Raw genomic sequence first — 15,261 nt, forward strand, 5'->3', positions numbered from 1 at the left:
CCAATTCGGTCTTAGTGTTTAAAAACTAAAGCGAGAGTTAGCCTTCAGGTGAAGGGAAGTGGGAGCTCTGGAGTGGGAGTCGGTATCCTCCTAACCTAGCCACGGATTTAAGGACTAAACCTAGGATTAGCCAATGATTTTCTATGCACTGTATCAGAGCAAAGAATTATAATTTCTCCTATTTGGAACAATACATATTATAAATATTTATCTCATCTCATTTCACCAGAACCTCATTGTAGTGGGAATGATGCTTTTTCACATAAGAAATCTTAATTACATAAACATAATTAGTAGATTAGTATTTACTTTTTAAACTTTACATTTTTGTTTTGCTAATAGTTAACTATTTTAGTTTTGATAGCATTTCAACATTTAAAATTAGTGACAGTGATTTCATTTGATTTTCTATAAATTTCCTAATAAAACTTATCATCGTCAATTTACACCTTCCCTGTGGGATCAATATTTAGGGCTCAAATAGAAAGTCCTTTATTACTTGATAACAATACATATACTTGCATAGAATCCCATTATTAATTGCCTATAATTATATATATTTTACACAACTTACTTTTCATACAAGGATCAATTTTTTGGCACTGTAGTGGTGTCAACTTCATAAATCCTTACATATAAAAAATAGGGATCACTTATGACTCGGTTATTTAATTCTAAGGAATGGTTTAGCTAGAGTTGACACGTTTTGTTGTTGAAGATGGCCGTGCTGCCTACGATGCTAGGTTCAAGCTACTCGTCGTGGCGAGTTTAAGTTTTAGAAGTGTCAAATTGTAGAGATTGAGAGGAGTATCAAGTTCAAAGGTCAAGTTTTCTAATGTGTCAAGTTATGATGTCAAATTAGTTTTTTCTTAAGGTTATGGTTATTTAAATATTATTTGGGGTTAAAATTGATTAATGTGACACCGGTTAGGATCACACGGTTCCCTCGTTCCGGTATTACTATTTTCTTTTGAACTTAGCTTAAACGAGTTGTGAAACCCATTTAAACTGGGGAGATCTCATTAGCAACCGTGGGTTATCTCCTCCGAGGGACTTCCGTAAATTCAAAAGGACGTTTTAAATTCAGTGAAATTTCAAAGGATTTATGGTTATCTTTGAAACAATTTATTTTAGTTTTTGAAAATGTTGACTAATTTTTGAAAAGTAGTTTTGGTTTGCAAGTAAAGGAAAGTAACCAGGCAGTTATAATATTACAAAAAAGCTAAAATAAGAATAGTTAAAGGTGTAGCTAACAAACCCCAAGGTATGAATTATTGAATCTCAAGAGATCTTAATGGATGATTCTAGAACAAAATATAGCAAGTCTAATTTGTCTTTCAGAATATTCAAGAGATTTCAAAGTATTTAGGGGATGACCTCAGACTGATTTGAAAATCTCTTAAAGTATTTGAGTTCATTTTGAACTTATCATATTGTTCCATTAATCATCCAAGGAGAAATTAAAATTACCCCATTACTCAGTGAACTTTGACATTTTAATCATTCCAAGAGCAGGGTACTCAATTAATCAGTTGATATTTTACTTAAAAGTTATGTGGGTGAATTCCCCTAAGGCAAGTTTCAGTCACTAAAGATTTGATACCTACCACTAAAGTTGGGCTTGATGGTGTTAATCACCAATAACATTATTTTCTAAATCCCATCGAAACAAGTTTTAAAATCGAGCCTAGATCACTACCAAGCCCCTTAATGAATCTAATGGGAAAAAGATTTGGCAAATGTTTGAATTTTAATTTAGGAGATATGGATCCTGATTAAAAGAAGTCGGATCATTTATTAATTGTGGACTTAATAATAAGTGGAACATCCTCTCCCTAATTTAAGCCCATCACCTGAGAATCATTTGATTTTGATCAACTTCCAAATCTGATAATTTAACAAGTTGTAATTTTATTCTTATCATGGGAATGTGGCAAGTTGGTTTCTACCTCTTACCCATTATGTTTCAATCATCCAAACATGTTAAATTAGGATCAAAATTCACCATTTCCCTTTTGATTAATGATAAATTTTGATTAAGGAACCAAAATCCAGAATGACCACTTTACCCTCGGGGCTCTTCACCTCAAAACTTATGAAGCATAATTCAAGTGACTTAAGATATTTTTAGAGTACTCTGTAGTTAAAACATGAGAGAAAAATGTGTTTTTTTTAGATTTTAATTTAAATAATTATTTTAACTTAGAAAATAGGATTTTTCATTTTTTATTATTTAAATGATCAAAGTGAAGATTTTGGTTTATGAGAAAAGTATTAGAGGTTCCCTTAGGTCAGAGAAAACACTTAGACAAAATATCATAATTTTTTTTAATCAAATTTTTAATTTAATTTTATAATTATTTAATGATTTTTTAGTGATTCAATTAAATAGAAAATGTATTTTATTTACAAAAATTATTTTTTATATTTTTATTAAACCTCTTTAAGTTCAAAAAACTCAGGGAAATAAATTTTATATTTTTATGATTTTTAATTTATTTATTATAATTATCTTAATGAGAAGAATAGGAAAATACATTTTAAACCTTTAGAAATTTCTTTTTAACTAAGAAAAAAAAGAAAATTATTTTAATGAGTCATAAGTGATCAGGGAACAGTCAGGAATATTTTGAAATATTTTTGAATTTTTGAAAATTTTTAATTCTTTTTAATTCAATATAGAGCTCCAAAATAAAGTATTTTATCAAAAATGTTTTTCATTTTTCCTAAGTGCTCCTGATCACAAGAAAGTCTGAAATCATTTTTCATAATTTTCTTAAGTGTATTTAATTTAATATAATTTTTTTGTGCAAACATACAATGTTTCTTGAAAAATCAACTTTAGGGCTTAAACTTAATCAAATAATTTTTAAATTTTTATAGTAGTTTAACATAATTTTTACACACAATGTGGAATTTATTTTATTGATTTTTTATTAATATTTAATTTACATAAATTAATACAAGATATATGCACTTAATCAAATATAAAAATTTATAAAATCATTCAAACCATCATGACATTTTTCATAAGCTTCTCTAACCATAGGAAACCTACTAAAATTATTCCCATAATTTTCCAACTGTCATTTTAATTTATATAATGAAAATAAGCCAAAATAGTCATCCTAACTTGAAAATTAGGGTTAGAAGCACAAAGATGCTCTCTAACCTTGAAAAAATCAGAGTACATAGACCCTATCGTAAGGAATGAACCCTAATAATTTCAACCCATGGTGAGCAATGCTTGATCATACTGAATTAAAATACTCCATAGAGTATTTATATCATTAAAAATTTGAAAGTCAACAAATAATTTTCATTTTTAGTCCAAATCATTCTCCTCTTTCACTGAGCAAGGGAGTATTTTTATTTTATTTTTTTAATTCTTCTGCACAAAGATATGATTTTTTAAAGTTTTGGAATTAAAATAAATAAAAATCCCTAATTTTCTACTTATCCATCTCAGCCTCCATGTCAACCTCGTCCGCTCCGAGCTTTACTCGTGGCACTAAACCATTTGGCATTGCCAGACACATCAGTTGCCATGCGGTTCGTGGTTCATGTACCAAAAGTTCGTCTGGCTCGATCTCCTCCATCCATCGATTAAACGCGTGATCAGACGACTCTCCGTCATCGTCCCAAGTGTCCAAACCTGAGAAGAGTTCACATTAAAGCCTTAAGATCTTCGTCTAGGCTCAAACATATCGCATTGGGTTTGTTTTTAAACCTTCATCTACTCAAGACACGTCAATCAGTACGGTTAATCAAGCATGAAATATAGTCATTGCACATGAAGAATCAAAATAAGCTCGGTTTAGGGTTGAGGCTCAATACCTTTTTCTGAGAGGGTAGGCCTCAATCAGATGGTTATAGTAGCTTCGGATGTACCCAACGAACCTCCAGATGAGTTCTTAGACAGCGGTGCATTGTATAGCTATGATTTTGATCAAGCTCGATTTTAGGTGTTAAACCTCCAGATGAGTTCTTAGACAGTGGTGCATTGTATAGCTATGATTTTGATCAAGCTCAATTTTAGGTGTTGGTTTAGAGTTATGTTAGAGGCTGTTTAGGATGGGGCTTTAGTGGGAAATCAACTCCTCTTGCTCTGGTGATGGTGTGAGCAAATTTAATTAGAGTTTAGTGGATTGTAGAGGTGTAGAGAAATTTGTACTGGTTTAAACTGAAATTTTTAGCTTAAAATTGGGCTCTCACTGGGGGAACCAGAAGGGGAAAATGTTGGGCTTGAGCTGAGGAGTTGTTGGAGAGTCTCTGGTGAGATTTTTGCAGAGTATCCCCAAGGATTTTAATGATCTCCCCTTTGGCCATAAAGGGGGCTATTTAAATAGAGGAGTTTGGGTGGCCATTAGGGACAATTCATGGGTGCAAAATAGTGCTTAGGTGCAGGGATGAAGAGCCCTAGTGGCCAATCAGACTTAGCAAGCTCAAATGAGTTTAAATTTTGGTTTTGATCAATGGGGGTTCCCTTGGGCTGGCTGTTTCTGGCGGCTGAGGTGGTGGCTGGCCATGGTTCAGTCATTTCTTGGCTCAGGGAGGTCAGGGGCTGGCTAATGATGGTTAACCCCTAATGGTATGGCATGATAAAAAAGATATTTCAAGATTGGGCCAAAAATGGGATGAAATTTGTTAAATTAGTGGACCATTGGTCCATAGCTCCTCTAGGGTGGGTTAGGTGAGTCTAGTATGGACACTAGAGTGTACTTGATGGTTGTAAAAGCTTTGGCTTGATCAATTTTGGTACATGGCTAACATTTGGGGTCAAATTGGCTTGAAGTTAGGTCTAGATTAGGCTAGCCATGACATTGGGCTCAATTTATTGATCAAATTTGTGTAAATGATTTTCATAAAGAGTTTAGAAAAGATTTAGAGTGGTTAGAGTGGTTTTGAATTGATTTGGTTTTGAATTGATTTGGAGGTTCAATTTGAAAGAATTTGGGCATTTGATCAAATTGGAGATATTTGGTTAGACTTGGGTTTGAGTTGGGATAGAGTTTGAGCTAAGTACCAATTAAGGTTTTAAAATGGTCTAGGATGATGTTATGAAGAGTTCTCAACATTAATTGGGTGTCAGTTTTGGGGTTAGAGCATTCAATAGCATTCAATTTGGTAGAATTTGCAATTTGGTAGAATTTGGGCACATGGCTAAATTGGGGTAAATTTGAGAATTTTGGATTTGGGTTGAAATTGGGTAAAATTGAGGCTTCACCAAGGACAATTGGCATTCAATTGGGCATGTAGTAATGTTATAAAGGGTTTGAGATTCAAATTGAAACAAATGAGTGGGCTATAGGGTTCAATTGGGTGATATTAGGCCATATGGTCAAAATCAGGGATTTTGGTTTGGATTGAAATTAGGTTCACAATGTGAGTCAATTGGACTTGGATTAGTTTGAATTGAGTTTTTTCATGATGAATTTGAGTTTATAATTGAAATTACGGGAAATTGGAATCAAAATGGTGAACATTTGGGGTGAATCGGGGTAATTGAGCCTTTAAGGGCAATTTGGGGCTTTTTGTCGAAGTTGGTCAAATTGGCCAAATTGAATTCAGTTGAAGAGTCTAAATTAGTTTTGGGGACATTTGAAATGCTTTTGGGGGTTTTGGGAAAGTTTGGGCCACCAAGGGGATTTTTGGGAAGTTTAGTATTTTTGGTAATTTTAGCAATTTGAGGGGTATTTTGGTAATTTTGGCAATTTGAGAAAGTTTTACGCAATTTTGGTGGTTTCAAATAGTTTGACATGATTTTTGAACAAATTTGGTTATTTTGGTTGAAATTTAGAATTTTGGTCAAACTTAAGGTTTGGGGGGTGTTTTGGTAAATTTGGTAGATTTGAGGGGCAAAAGGCTAAGTTAGGTATTTTGGTGAAATTGAGGTGCCAACCACCCTATTTGTGCTATGGACCAATGAAGCCTCCATTTGGGTCCTCTATGTACTGGTCTTATATAAACCATAGCCTAGGGCTGGTGGGTTTAAGGAACCATCTACATGAGTCTCCCAAAAGATCAAGGGCTCAGAGTCAACAAGTTTGGGTCCAGGGTTGTGAGTGAGATGTAATGTGCAAGTGAGTGAAAGTGTATGCACCAGCTCAAGACCAACACCCAGAGGGTTGACCCTAAGCCAAACAATTTTATAGGCACTCCCCTTGAGCTCCCCCATATTGGCCTCCCCTACTAAGTGCTAGAGGTTGGGACCAATATGTGGAACTTCAAGTTTAGAAAGGAAGAGTTTAAAGTTTCTAATGGTGAGAGTTCCTTTTCTAGTCCTCTAAGAATAGTCAGCAAGAAAGTCCTATGGCTAGACCCTAGCTAGGCTACTAAAGGCTACTAAAGAGGAAACTAGACCTCAACCAAAAGTGAGGTCAACAAAGTCCGATGATCCATATGTGGCAAAAACCAAATATTCTCAGTTGCTCATAAGGATTTAAATACCTTAGAGAAGACTCAAATCCCTGAGCATTGGGGACATTAAGGTAGGATAAGTAGTATAGGGGTATTTTTACTGATTTAGGTGAATTAATGGGTCTCGAGGCATAACTTGGTGGGTCCCTAGACATTTTGAGGATGATTTCATTCAACAAAGGATAATAGGTCAAAAAATCCTACAAAATATCCAAAAGATTACAAAAGTGTTTGTGGCATTACCCTGAACGTATTTTATAATCATTTGAATCATTTCAAGTTTATTCAGACTTATTATCCTATTAATTCAATCATCCAAAACTAATTTAATTGTGGTGTTTTGGCTTATGCTCAGTGAACATCCTGATGTTTTAATTATCCCATGAGTGCGGTAACTAGTCTTTCACTTGATATTTAGTTTAAAGATTATGTGGGTGGACACCCTTAAGGGAAACCTAAATCACTGAGGATTTCCTTCACTCCTTAACAGGGGTTAAGCTTGTAGTGCTTTCAAATTAGATAGTTGACTATGTTATTTTCTTCTAAACCTCAATAGATAATTTTTAAATTAGCCCTAATTCACTACCAAGCTTTTAAATTTCTCAAAGGTAGATTTGCAATTTTAAGGAAGTCTCATGTGAGTGGTAAATTCCTATCAAAGGGATTAGATTATCACTCAACTGTTAGTTTGGGGCTTCTAATTAGTGAATTAACATCTTCCCAACACAAGCCCCTCACACTAGGATCTTCCAAACTTAGTTATTTTTCAATACTCAATAATTTGGTTAACTGCAATTGTGACCTTCAATGGGAAAATAGGGTGACTTGGTTTCTAACACTTAACCCTCTATGTTTCAATTAACATCTTCCCAACACAAGTCCCTCACACTAGATCTTCCAAACTTAGTTATTTTCTGATACTCAATAATTTGGTTAATTGCAATTGTGCCCTTCAATGGGAAAATAGGGTGACTTGGTTTCTAACACTTAACGCTCTATGTTTCAATCATCCTAAGAAGTTAATCATAATCAGAATTACCCATTTCCCTCTTGGTTTAGTCCTAAATCTTAATTAGGGTAAGGAATTCCCAAAATTACTATTTTGCCCCTAGTGCCTCATTTTTCATAATTCGTTAAATTTAACTCAAATAAACTTAAAATTTACTGTTACCCCACTCATTGGTCAAATGAAACATCAAAGGAGAATTTGTGATTTTTATGAATTTAATTTAATTTATGTAATTATCTTAATTTGAAATTAAGGATTTCTAAAGATAAATAAAATAACTAAATAAGTAATGTTTCTGTCCTTAGAAAAATTATTGGAGGTTCATTTAGGTCAGAGGACCATCAGGAACAAATCTCACAAATTTTTTTAATTTCATTTTAATTTTTATAATTATTACATGACCCTTTTAAGGAATAAATAAATAGAAAAATAAATTTTTATGTTAAAATTCATTTTTATATTTTTCATAAGTCTCTCTGACCACAAGGAACTCAGAGAAAATTATTTTATATTTTTCTCATTTTTATTTTAATTTTAATATTTTTTAAAAGTAAAAAAATATGTCAAAAATGAAGTTGTTATTTTAACTTAATTTTTATTTTTTTTAGGTGTCCCTGGTCACAGGAAGCACCCGAGACCACTTTTTGTATTTTTCTAAATCTCTTTAATCTATATAATTATTTAAAAAGAATTCAAAATTACTTGGAAAATTGATTTTTATATCTGAAATAATTTTAATGGCCTTAGGATTTTAAGAGGAGCTTTATGAAGTGGTGAGCTTCCATTTGGCCCAATTTGGAAATTGTTTGAATTATTTTGTATTTTCTAATTTTGAGTGTTCTTCTTAATTTTAAAAATAGAAAAATATATATTAAATTTTAAAATTCCATTTTTATTTTTCCTAGGTTCCTATGACAACAGTAAACTTAACAAACTCATTTTTATAATTTCTTATTTATATTTGATTTTTTATAATTATTTTAAGCAAATAATGATGATTAAAAAAAGTTGACATGACGAAGATTAAGATTTGAGATGTTAAAGATGCTCCCTGACTTTAGAAAAATCAGAGAGCATCCCTAAGCATGTGAGGAATGAATCCCCCAAATTTCCTATTTTTGTGATTATTATTTAATTATTTATAATTTAAAAAATTCATAATATTTAATTAATTTAAAAATAAATATAAATAAAATATGTTTAATTTTTTGTCCACATTATTCTCTTTTGTTCACTGAGTATTAGAATATATATTTTTTTAATTTTAGCATTTTTCTACACCAAGTTATGCATTTTAAAAGTTATCTGAATTAATTAAATAAAAAACCCTTATTTTTCTACTTATTTGAGTTAGCGACACCACAACCTTGTACACTTCAAGCTTTCCATGTGGCGAGCTCTAGTTCGACGATGCCATCCGAGCCAGCATCTACATGGCTCCGCGTTCCCGAATATATCCTTCGCTCGACACGATCTCGGTTGTCTGTTCGATACACGCGCAATCGGACAACTCCTCGTCATCGTCCCCAAATGACTTAACCCGAGAAGCACATAGTTTATAACCCTAATTTATCCTTAGATTCTCATCTAAACCATGCAGGGCTTGTTCTTAAAGCTTCATCTAGGTGAGACGAACACATCCATATGGTTACATGCACATGAAATTAAACTTTTCTTCATAAAATCCTAAATCGAGGCCAAATTTGGTTATTTTGATCCATATCTTTGTACGAGAGTTGAGACCCCAGTTGGATGGTTGCAAAAACTTCTCCTTGGTCCACAAACGTCCTTCAGGTGTTGATTTGAGTTGGTTTTAGGTCTATGTATGAATTTAATTCGGCTAGGTTTAGTGCGGAGGGCTTGGGAAGGGGCAGTTTCAATGGAGAGCTTCCTCTCTTGCTCTAGTGAAGCTCAAGAGTGAACTAATTGGGAGTTTTTATTGAGTTTAAGGGATGGACGTGGAAGGTCCTAATTTTCAGTGTGGAATTTAAGCTCAGGTAGTGGAAATGATGGCTAGAGAATGGTGGAGATGGGATTGGCAAGGTTGCTAGAAGGTCTAGGACAATTTTGGCAAAGTTTTGTTATGATTTTAACACACATCACCCTTTGGTCGTGGGAGGTCCCCTATTTATAGAAGAGGTTATGGCTGGCATAATGGCAAGCCATCAGGGAGTTGCTTAGATGGAGGGAAGAAGTGCTCTAGTGGCCAATTGGGTTGAGCCAGCTCGAGTGGGTGGAATTTTGGGTTTAGGCTTTGGGGAAGTTCTCGGGCTTAGTGTTTTCCAGTGGTTGGGTGGCTGGCCGGCTAGGGTCAAGTCACCTCCAAGCTCAAGGAAGCCAGGTAGATTGAGTGGTCAACTTAATTTGGTCCCAAGGTGGGTCCGAGACCTTAGTCCAAGAGAGAAGTGAAGTTTAGGAAACTTGGCTAGGTTTGGGTTCAACTCCTTGGTCCAAGGGTTAGGCTTGGTCCCAATGTAGTTAAAGGGCTTGGATTGACTCTAAGGCAAGTTTGAGTGAGCTTAGATGGCTTACTTGGGCATGAGGCAAGTATTCAAAATGTTGCATGGAAGAGGTTTGTTCAAGTGAAAGGAGGGGGAGGGAGTGGTCACCTCCACTTGCCAAATTTGGTAGGTTTGACCTCATGATGCCCATGGAGGGCTTCATGAGGCATGCTAAGCTATGTGTGAGGCCATCGTGATGTTTCATGTAAAAGCAAATTTGGATTTTATGAATTTTAAAAAGGAATGTCAACATGCTTCATTTGGACAAAAGTTCATGTACATGTATATTATACTTGGTATGATGCCATGATGAAATGATTTTAAGTATTATGGGATGATGAAAAGGGATTTTGTCATGTTGGCTTAAATTGGGCCTTTTAAAATCAATGCCATGCACTTTCAAAAATGCATATGGGTATGGGCATTTAAAGCATGCATGATGAGTTTAAATTGAAATTGACCATGGGCTAGTCAAATTATGTTTCGGTTGAATCTCAATTGGGTTTGAAGTTTGAAATTGGGTAGGTTAGGAGTGAATTGGGTGAAGATTGAGCTTACTTTGATCGATTAGGTGAAAAAAATGAAGATTCACCGAGAGAAAATGAACCACTTCCGCATAGAGATGTAAAAAACAAGAACATTAATACCGTAGACAGGTTTATCACGAATATCACAAGCAATATTTATAATAATAGAGCCATAAAATCGGAAAGGAAGTATAACAAAATTGTCGAATAGAGCTCGCCACAGATCGAGCCATTAGGCTTCATGCTTGAATTTGTGCTGCTTTTATCATTCCAACCGGACAGAGCATTCCGAGAATGCATGGTGTAAACAAGGAATGATATTTTTTAAACTTTTGGAAGGGGGTACGCCAAATTTGAATACAATTAGCAGTCCAGTGTTTAAATACATGTACAAAAGGTTGCAGCTTTACTTTAGATGTTGCCTGAAAACTGTTTTATTTAATTCTAATAAATTAAAATTATTTTTTATACAATATGCCCAAGTCTTTCTAGGTCTACCTCTGCCTTTCTTAACATAAGTCGAATCTAAAACATCTCCTCTCTTGACACTCTAATTTTGTCCGCCACTAGAGCTACACCAACCCTATCACACATATATTCATTTTACATTTTGTCTCTAAGTGTAAAGCCGCTCATCCACCTAACCATTCTCATCTCAACCTCATCTCAACCTCATCTCAACAACACTTAACTTAGTTTTATGCTTCTCTTTTAAAGGCCAACATTCTTCGTCATATAGCGTTGTAGGTCTCACCACCATCTTGAATTAAGCACCCATGTGATTTTTTTGAACTACAAAACCGATTTATTTATACGTGCTACAATATAACTATTGAGAATTTGATAAAAATATAAAAAAAAATGGGTTGGGGTTTTGCAATGAATTTTGACATTTGAGTGAGAATTTGAAAAATGGATGAAAGCGGGCGGTTGATTTGTAAATAGTAAGCATCACTAGAGCTATTGCTACTTAAATTACATTCCATGTATTCAATTTTAGTTCTACTCAAACGAATACCTTTTGACTCCAATGTAGACCTTCATAATTTAAGTTTTTTCACAAGAATGGTATCATCAGCGAAAAGCATACACCAAGGTACATCCTCCTTTAAATGTTCAGTAAGAACATTCATGACTAAAGTAAGAAGATATGGGCTTAAAGTCAATCCCTGATGTAATCCAACTGAAATAAGAAAATATTTGGTCAATCCTCTTTCTCTTCGAACACAAGTAATAACTCTAGTATACATATCTTTAATGACTTGAATACAAGTCATATAAACGCCTTTTTTTATCTAGAACTCTCCAAAGGATATTTCTTAGAACCTTATCGTAAGCTTTATCTAAATCTTTTATTAAAAAAGGCTTTAATAAATTCGAAAGATAATATTGATAGACCTAATTTTTAATTCGTTAATGATGTTCCTGCAATGATGATGTGAGCTTTGAACCAGTGGAGCAAATATTACGTACATTCGTATATTTGACTTACATCTGGTGAATGATGTAGATAGGGGTGTAAACGAGCCGAACACGACACGAGCGAGCCCAGGCCCAGCTCGTGTTCAACATGTTTGTTTAGCAAGTCGAACACGAGTCGTTCACAAACAAAGAGTCATTTTGACAACCCTATTCACGTAGCCATAAGATGTTAAGGATTGGGACAAAATTTAAAACATCATTTGAATCTAATTTAATAATTTTTTTTCAATTTTCTTCATTAATACTTTTAATTGATTATAAATCTTTGTAGCCTTGTAGTCAAGTAAATTTTTAAAACATACTACTCATAAAATATATATATATATATATATATATATATATATATAATTAGTAGTATTTCGAGCCAAAACGAGCTGAACAAGGACAACGCAAACAAATATTTGTTCAAATTTGTTTGTTTGTGTTGTTCGTGTTTGGTTCGTTAACTTAGCAAACGAGCCGAACACGAGCTGTTTGCGAAAATTGAGCCGTTTTGACAGCCCTAGAAGGAGACAAAAGAGTTGGGTTTTTAAATAAATAATTAATTAATTAATTAATTTTTGTTTTTTTATTACATCGTTGATGTACGTGTGTGCACGTAATATTTTTGCGCAGAAAGTAGAGCACTTCCCAGCTTCCACTTCTTCCTTTCTCGGGCTCCAACCTCTTCAAATGGCCGCTTCCTGCCTCACCACCCTTTCTTCTCCCCTCCCTGACCAACACACTTCCCTTTCCCCGTCAAATTTAATAAATCTCACCATCTCCTCCCCCTCCCATCTCCAACAACTCCACTCCCTCCTCATCAAATCCGGTGCTCCCATCTCCTCCCTCTCCTTCCTCCGGATCGCCGCAGTCTGCGCCCTCTCCCCTCCCTCCGCTTTCTCCTACGCTCGGAACCTATTCCACCGTTCCGCCAACTCGCCGGAGATCTTCCTCTGGAACTCCCACCTTAACACCCTCTCCTCGTCTTCCCCCTCGGATGCCCTCCTCCTTTTCACTCGCCTACTCTCATCCAATATCCTACCGAATACCTTCTCCTGCTCTTTCGCTCTCAAAGCTTGCTCCCAGTTATCAAATTGTTTTCTCACCGGCAAGAACATCCATGCTTTGATCTTGAAGCTGGGGTTCCATCCCGACGTTTTTTTACACAACACTTTGGTTCACATGTACTCATCTCTAGGCGCGATGGCTGACGCACACCTCATGTTTGAAAAGATGCCGAGGCGAGATACGGTCAGTTATAACATTATGATCGCCCGCTTGACGATGGATGGGGAAATGGATCTTGCACGTGAGATGTTCGATGCTATGCCTGAGAGGAGTGTTAGGTCATGGACTTCTCTGATTGCTGGGTATGTGCAGTGGCAAAATCCGAGGGAAGCAGTGCGGCTGTTTATTGAAATGGAAAATCTGGGTATGAGACCTAATGAGGTTACTGTGGTAGCTGTCCTTGCTGCCTGTGCTGATCTCGGGGCGCTTGATTTAGGGAAGAGAATTCATGAGTATGCAAACCTGTTCCGGTTTTTGAGTAATGTTAGAATTTGTAATACTCTGATTGACATGTACATTAAGTGTGGTTGCGTGCAAGTTGCAAGGGAAGTGTTTGATGATATGAGTGAGCGGACAGTGGTGTCATGGTCTGCTATGATTAATGGGTATGCAATTCATGGACAAGGAGATGATGCATTGGAGCTATTTAAGGATATGAGGAAGGTGGGTATTCAACCCAATCCAGTAACATTTGTTGGATTACTCCATGCTTGCAGCCACATGGGTTTGTTAAAACAAGGTCAGAATTTCTTCAAGACCATGATCAGGGATTACAACATTGTGCCAGAGATTGAGCATTATGGTTGCATGGTGGACCTTTTGAGTAGAGCTGGCCTGCTTGATGAAGCCCTGGAGTTCATAAGGAAAATGCCAGTCAAGCCCAATGGTGTTGTTTGGGGGGCTTTGCTTGGTGGAGCTAAAGTCTACAACAGGGTGGACATGGCTGAGGAGGCTGTCAGACAACTTTTTGATCTGGACCCCTTAAATGATGGATACTATGTTGTTCTATCAAACATTTATGCCAATGCTGGAAGGTTTAATGATGCAGCTAAAGTTCGCCGCTTAATGAGGAATAAAGGAGTGAAGAAGACTCCAGGGCAGAGTACAATTGCGGTGGATGGTGTGATCCATGAGTTTGTTGCTGGGGAGAGCGATCATCCTCAGGTGGAAGAGATTTACAGGAGCTGGGATGAGTTGTTGGTGAAATTAAAAGTTAGAGGTTATGTTCCAGATACTTCAGTAGTGCTACTTGACATGGAAGAAAGGGAAAAGGAGGCTGTTTTGTACAGACATAGTGAGAAGCTGGCTGTTGTGTTTGGGTTGATGAGCACACCACCAGGAACTGTGATTAGAATTATAAAGAATCTTAGGGTGTGCAACGACTGTCATGCAGCTCTGAAATTGATATCAGAGATATCCAAACGGGAGATTATAGTGCGTGATCGAAATCGTTTCCATTGTTTCAGGGATGGTTTTTGTTCCTGCAGAGATTATTGGTAGCATTGTTAATTTATTTTTCAAGTTTATTGAAAATCCTATATTTATATCTGTCTCCATAATCCATAATGAAGATGGTGATACTGTGATAGATCATTTCATACAAATAGAAGGGATGGTTGCTCCGAATTCTCCTTTCCATTAATCATTGTTTACATTGCCATAAATGAATAACGTAACGGCAATACCTCCAAAGTCCATTAGTCATTGTGTTTCTGGATGATTGATGCATATTCTAATGAGCAGAAGCTCTGTATTGTATCTACTATTGGTGCATAATACATTTCTGACAATTAAGTTGTTAAGCAAGCTATAAACGTGTCTCCAACGTAGAAGTTAGAAAACAACATGTTTCATGCTAATCTTGTATCCGAATAATTATTTGTTACATGAATTTCCTTTTTTTTTTTTTTGATGTCACGAATTTCCTAATTGGCTGTAATATATCTACTTTTGGTGAGTATTCCATTTCTGACAGAATTAATTTGTTAAGCATATTACACAAGTTTGTCTAACGTAGATGTTAGAAAACAATATGTTTAATGCTAAACTTGTATTTGAATAATTATTTGTTACTTGAATTTCCTCTTTGTATATTTCCAAAGTTGCACCTAATGTGACTTGAAGAGCCTACGCGTGATTATAAGATGGCTAAAATTTCACTTATAGGCTGAATTTTAATATTTTACATATCTAGATGATTATTTGGAATGAAACATTCTTTTTTATTGGAATAGCTAATACGTGTCAAGTTTTTAATCTATATGCCTTGTAA

General features: G+C 35.3%; 1 protein-coding gene across 1 annotated transcript; it reads left to right on the forward strand.

Annotated features, from left to right (window-relative positions):
- Nucleotides 1-12,558: 12,558 nt before the first annotated feature.
- LOC110038065 (pentatricopeptide repeat-containing protein At5g66520-like) lies at nucleotides 12,559-14,879 on the forward strand. Its single transcript, XM_020742827.1, has one exon. It carries the CDS (start codon nucleotides 12,612-12,614, stop codon nucleotides 14,487-14,489), a length of 1,878 nt encoding a protein of 625 aa, XP_020598486.1. The 5' UTR covers nucleotides 12,559-12,611; the 3' UTR covers nucleotides 14,490-14,879.
- Nucleotides 14,880-15,261: the final 382 nt, after the last annotated feature.

Source organism: Phalaenopsis equestris, unplaced genomic scaffold, assembly GCF_001263595.1.
Source record: "Phalaenopsis equestris unplaced genomic scaffold, ASM126359v1 Scaffold229941, whole genome shotgun sequence".
NCBI lineage: Eukaryota > Viridiplantae > Streptophyta > Magnoliopsida > Asparagales > Orchidaceae > Phalaenopsis > Phalaenopsis equestris.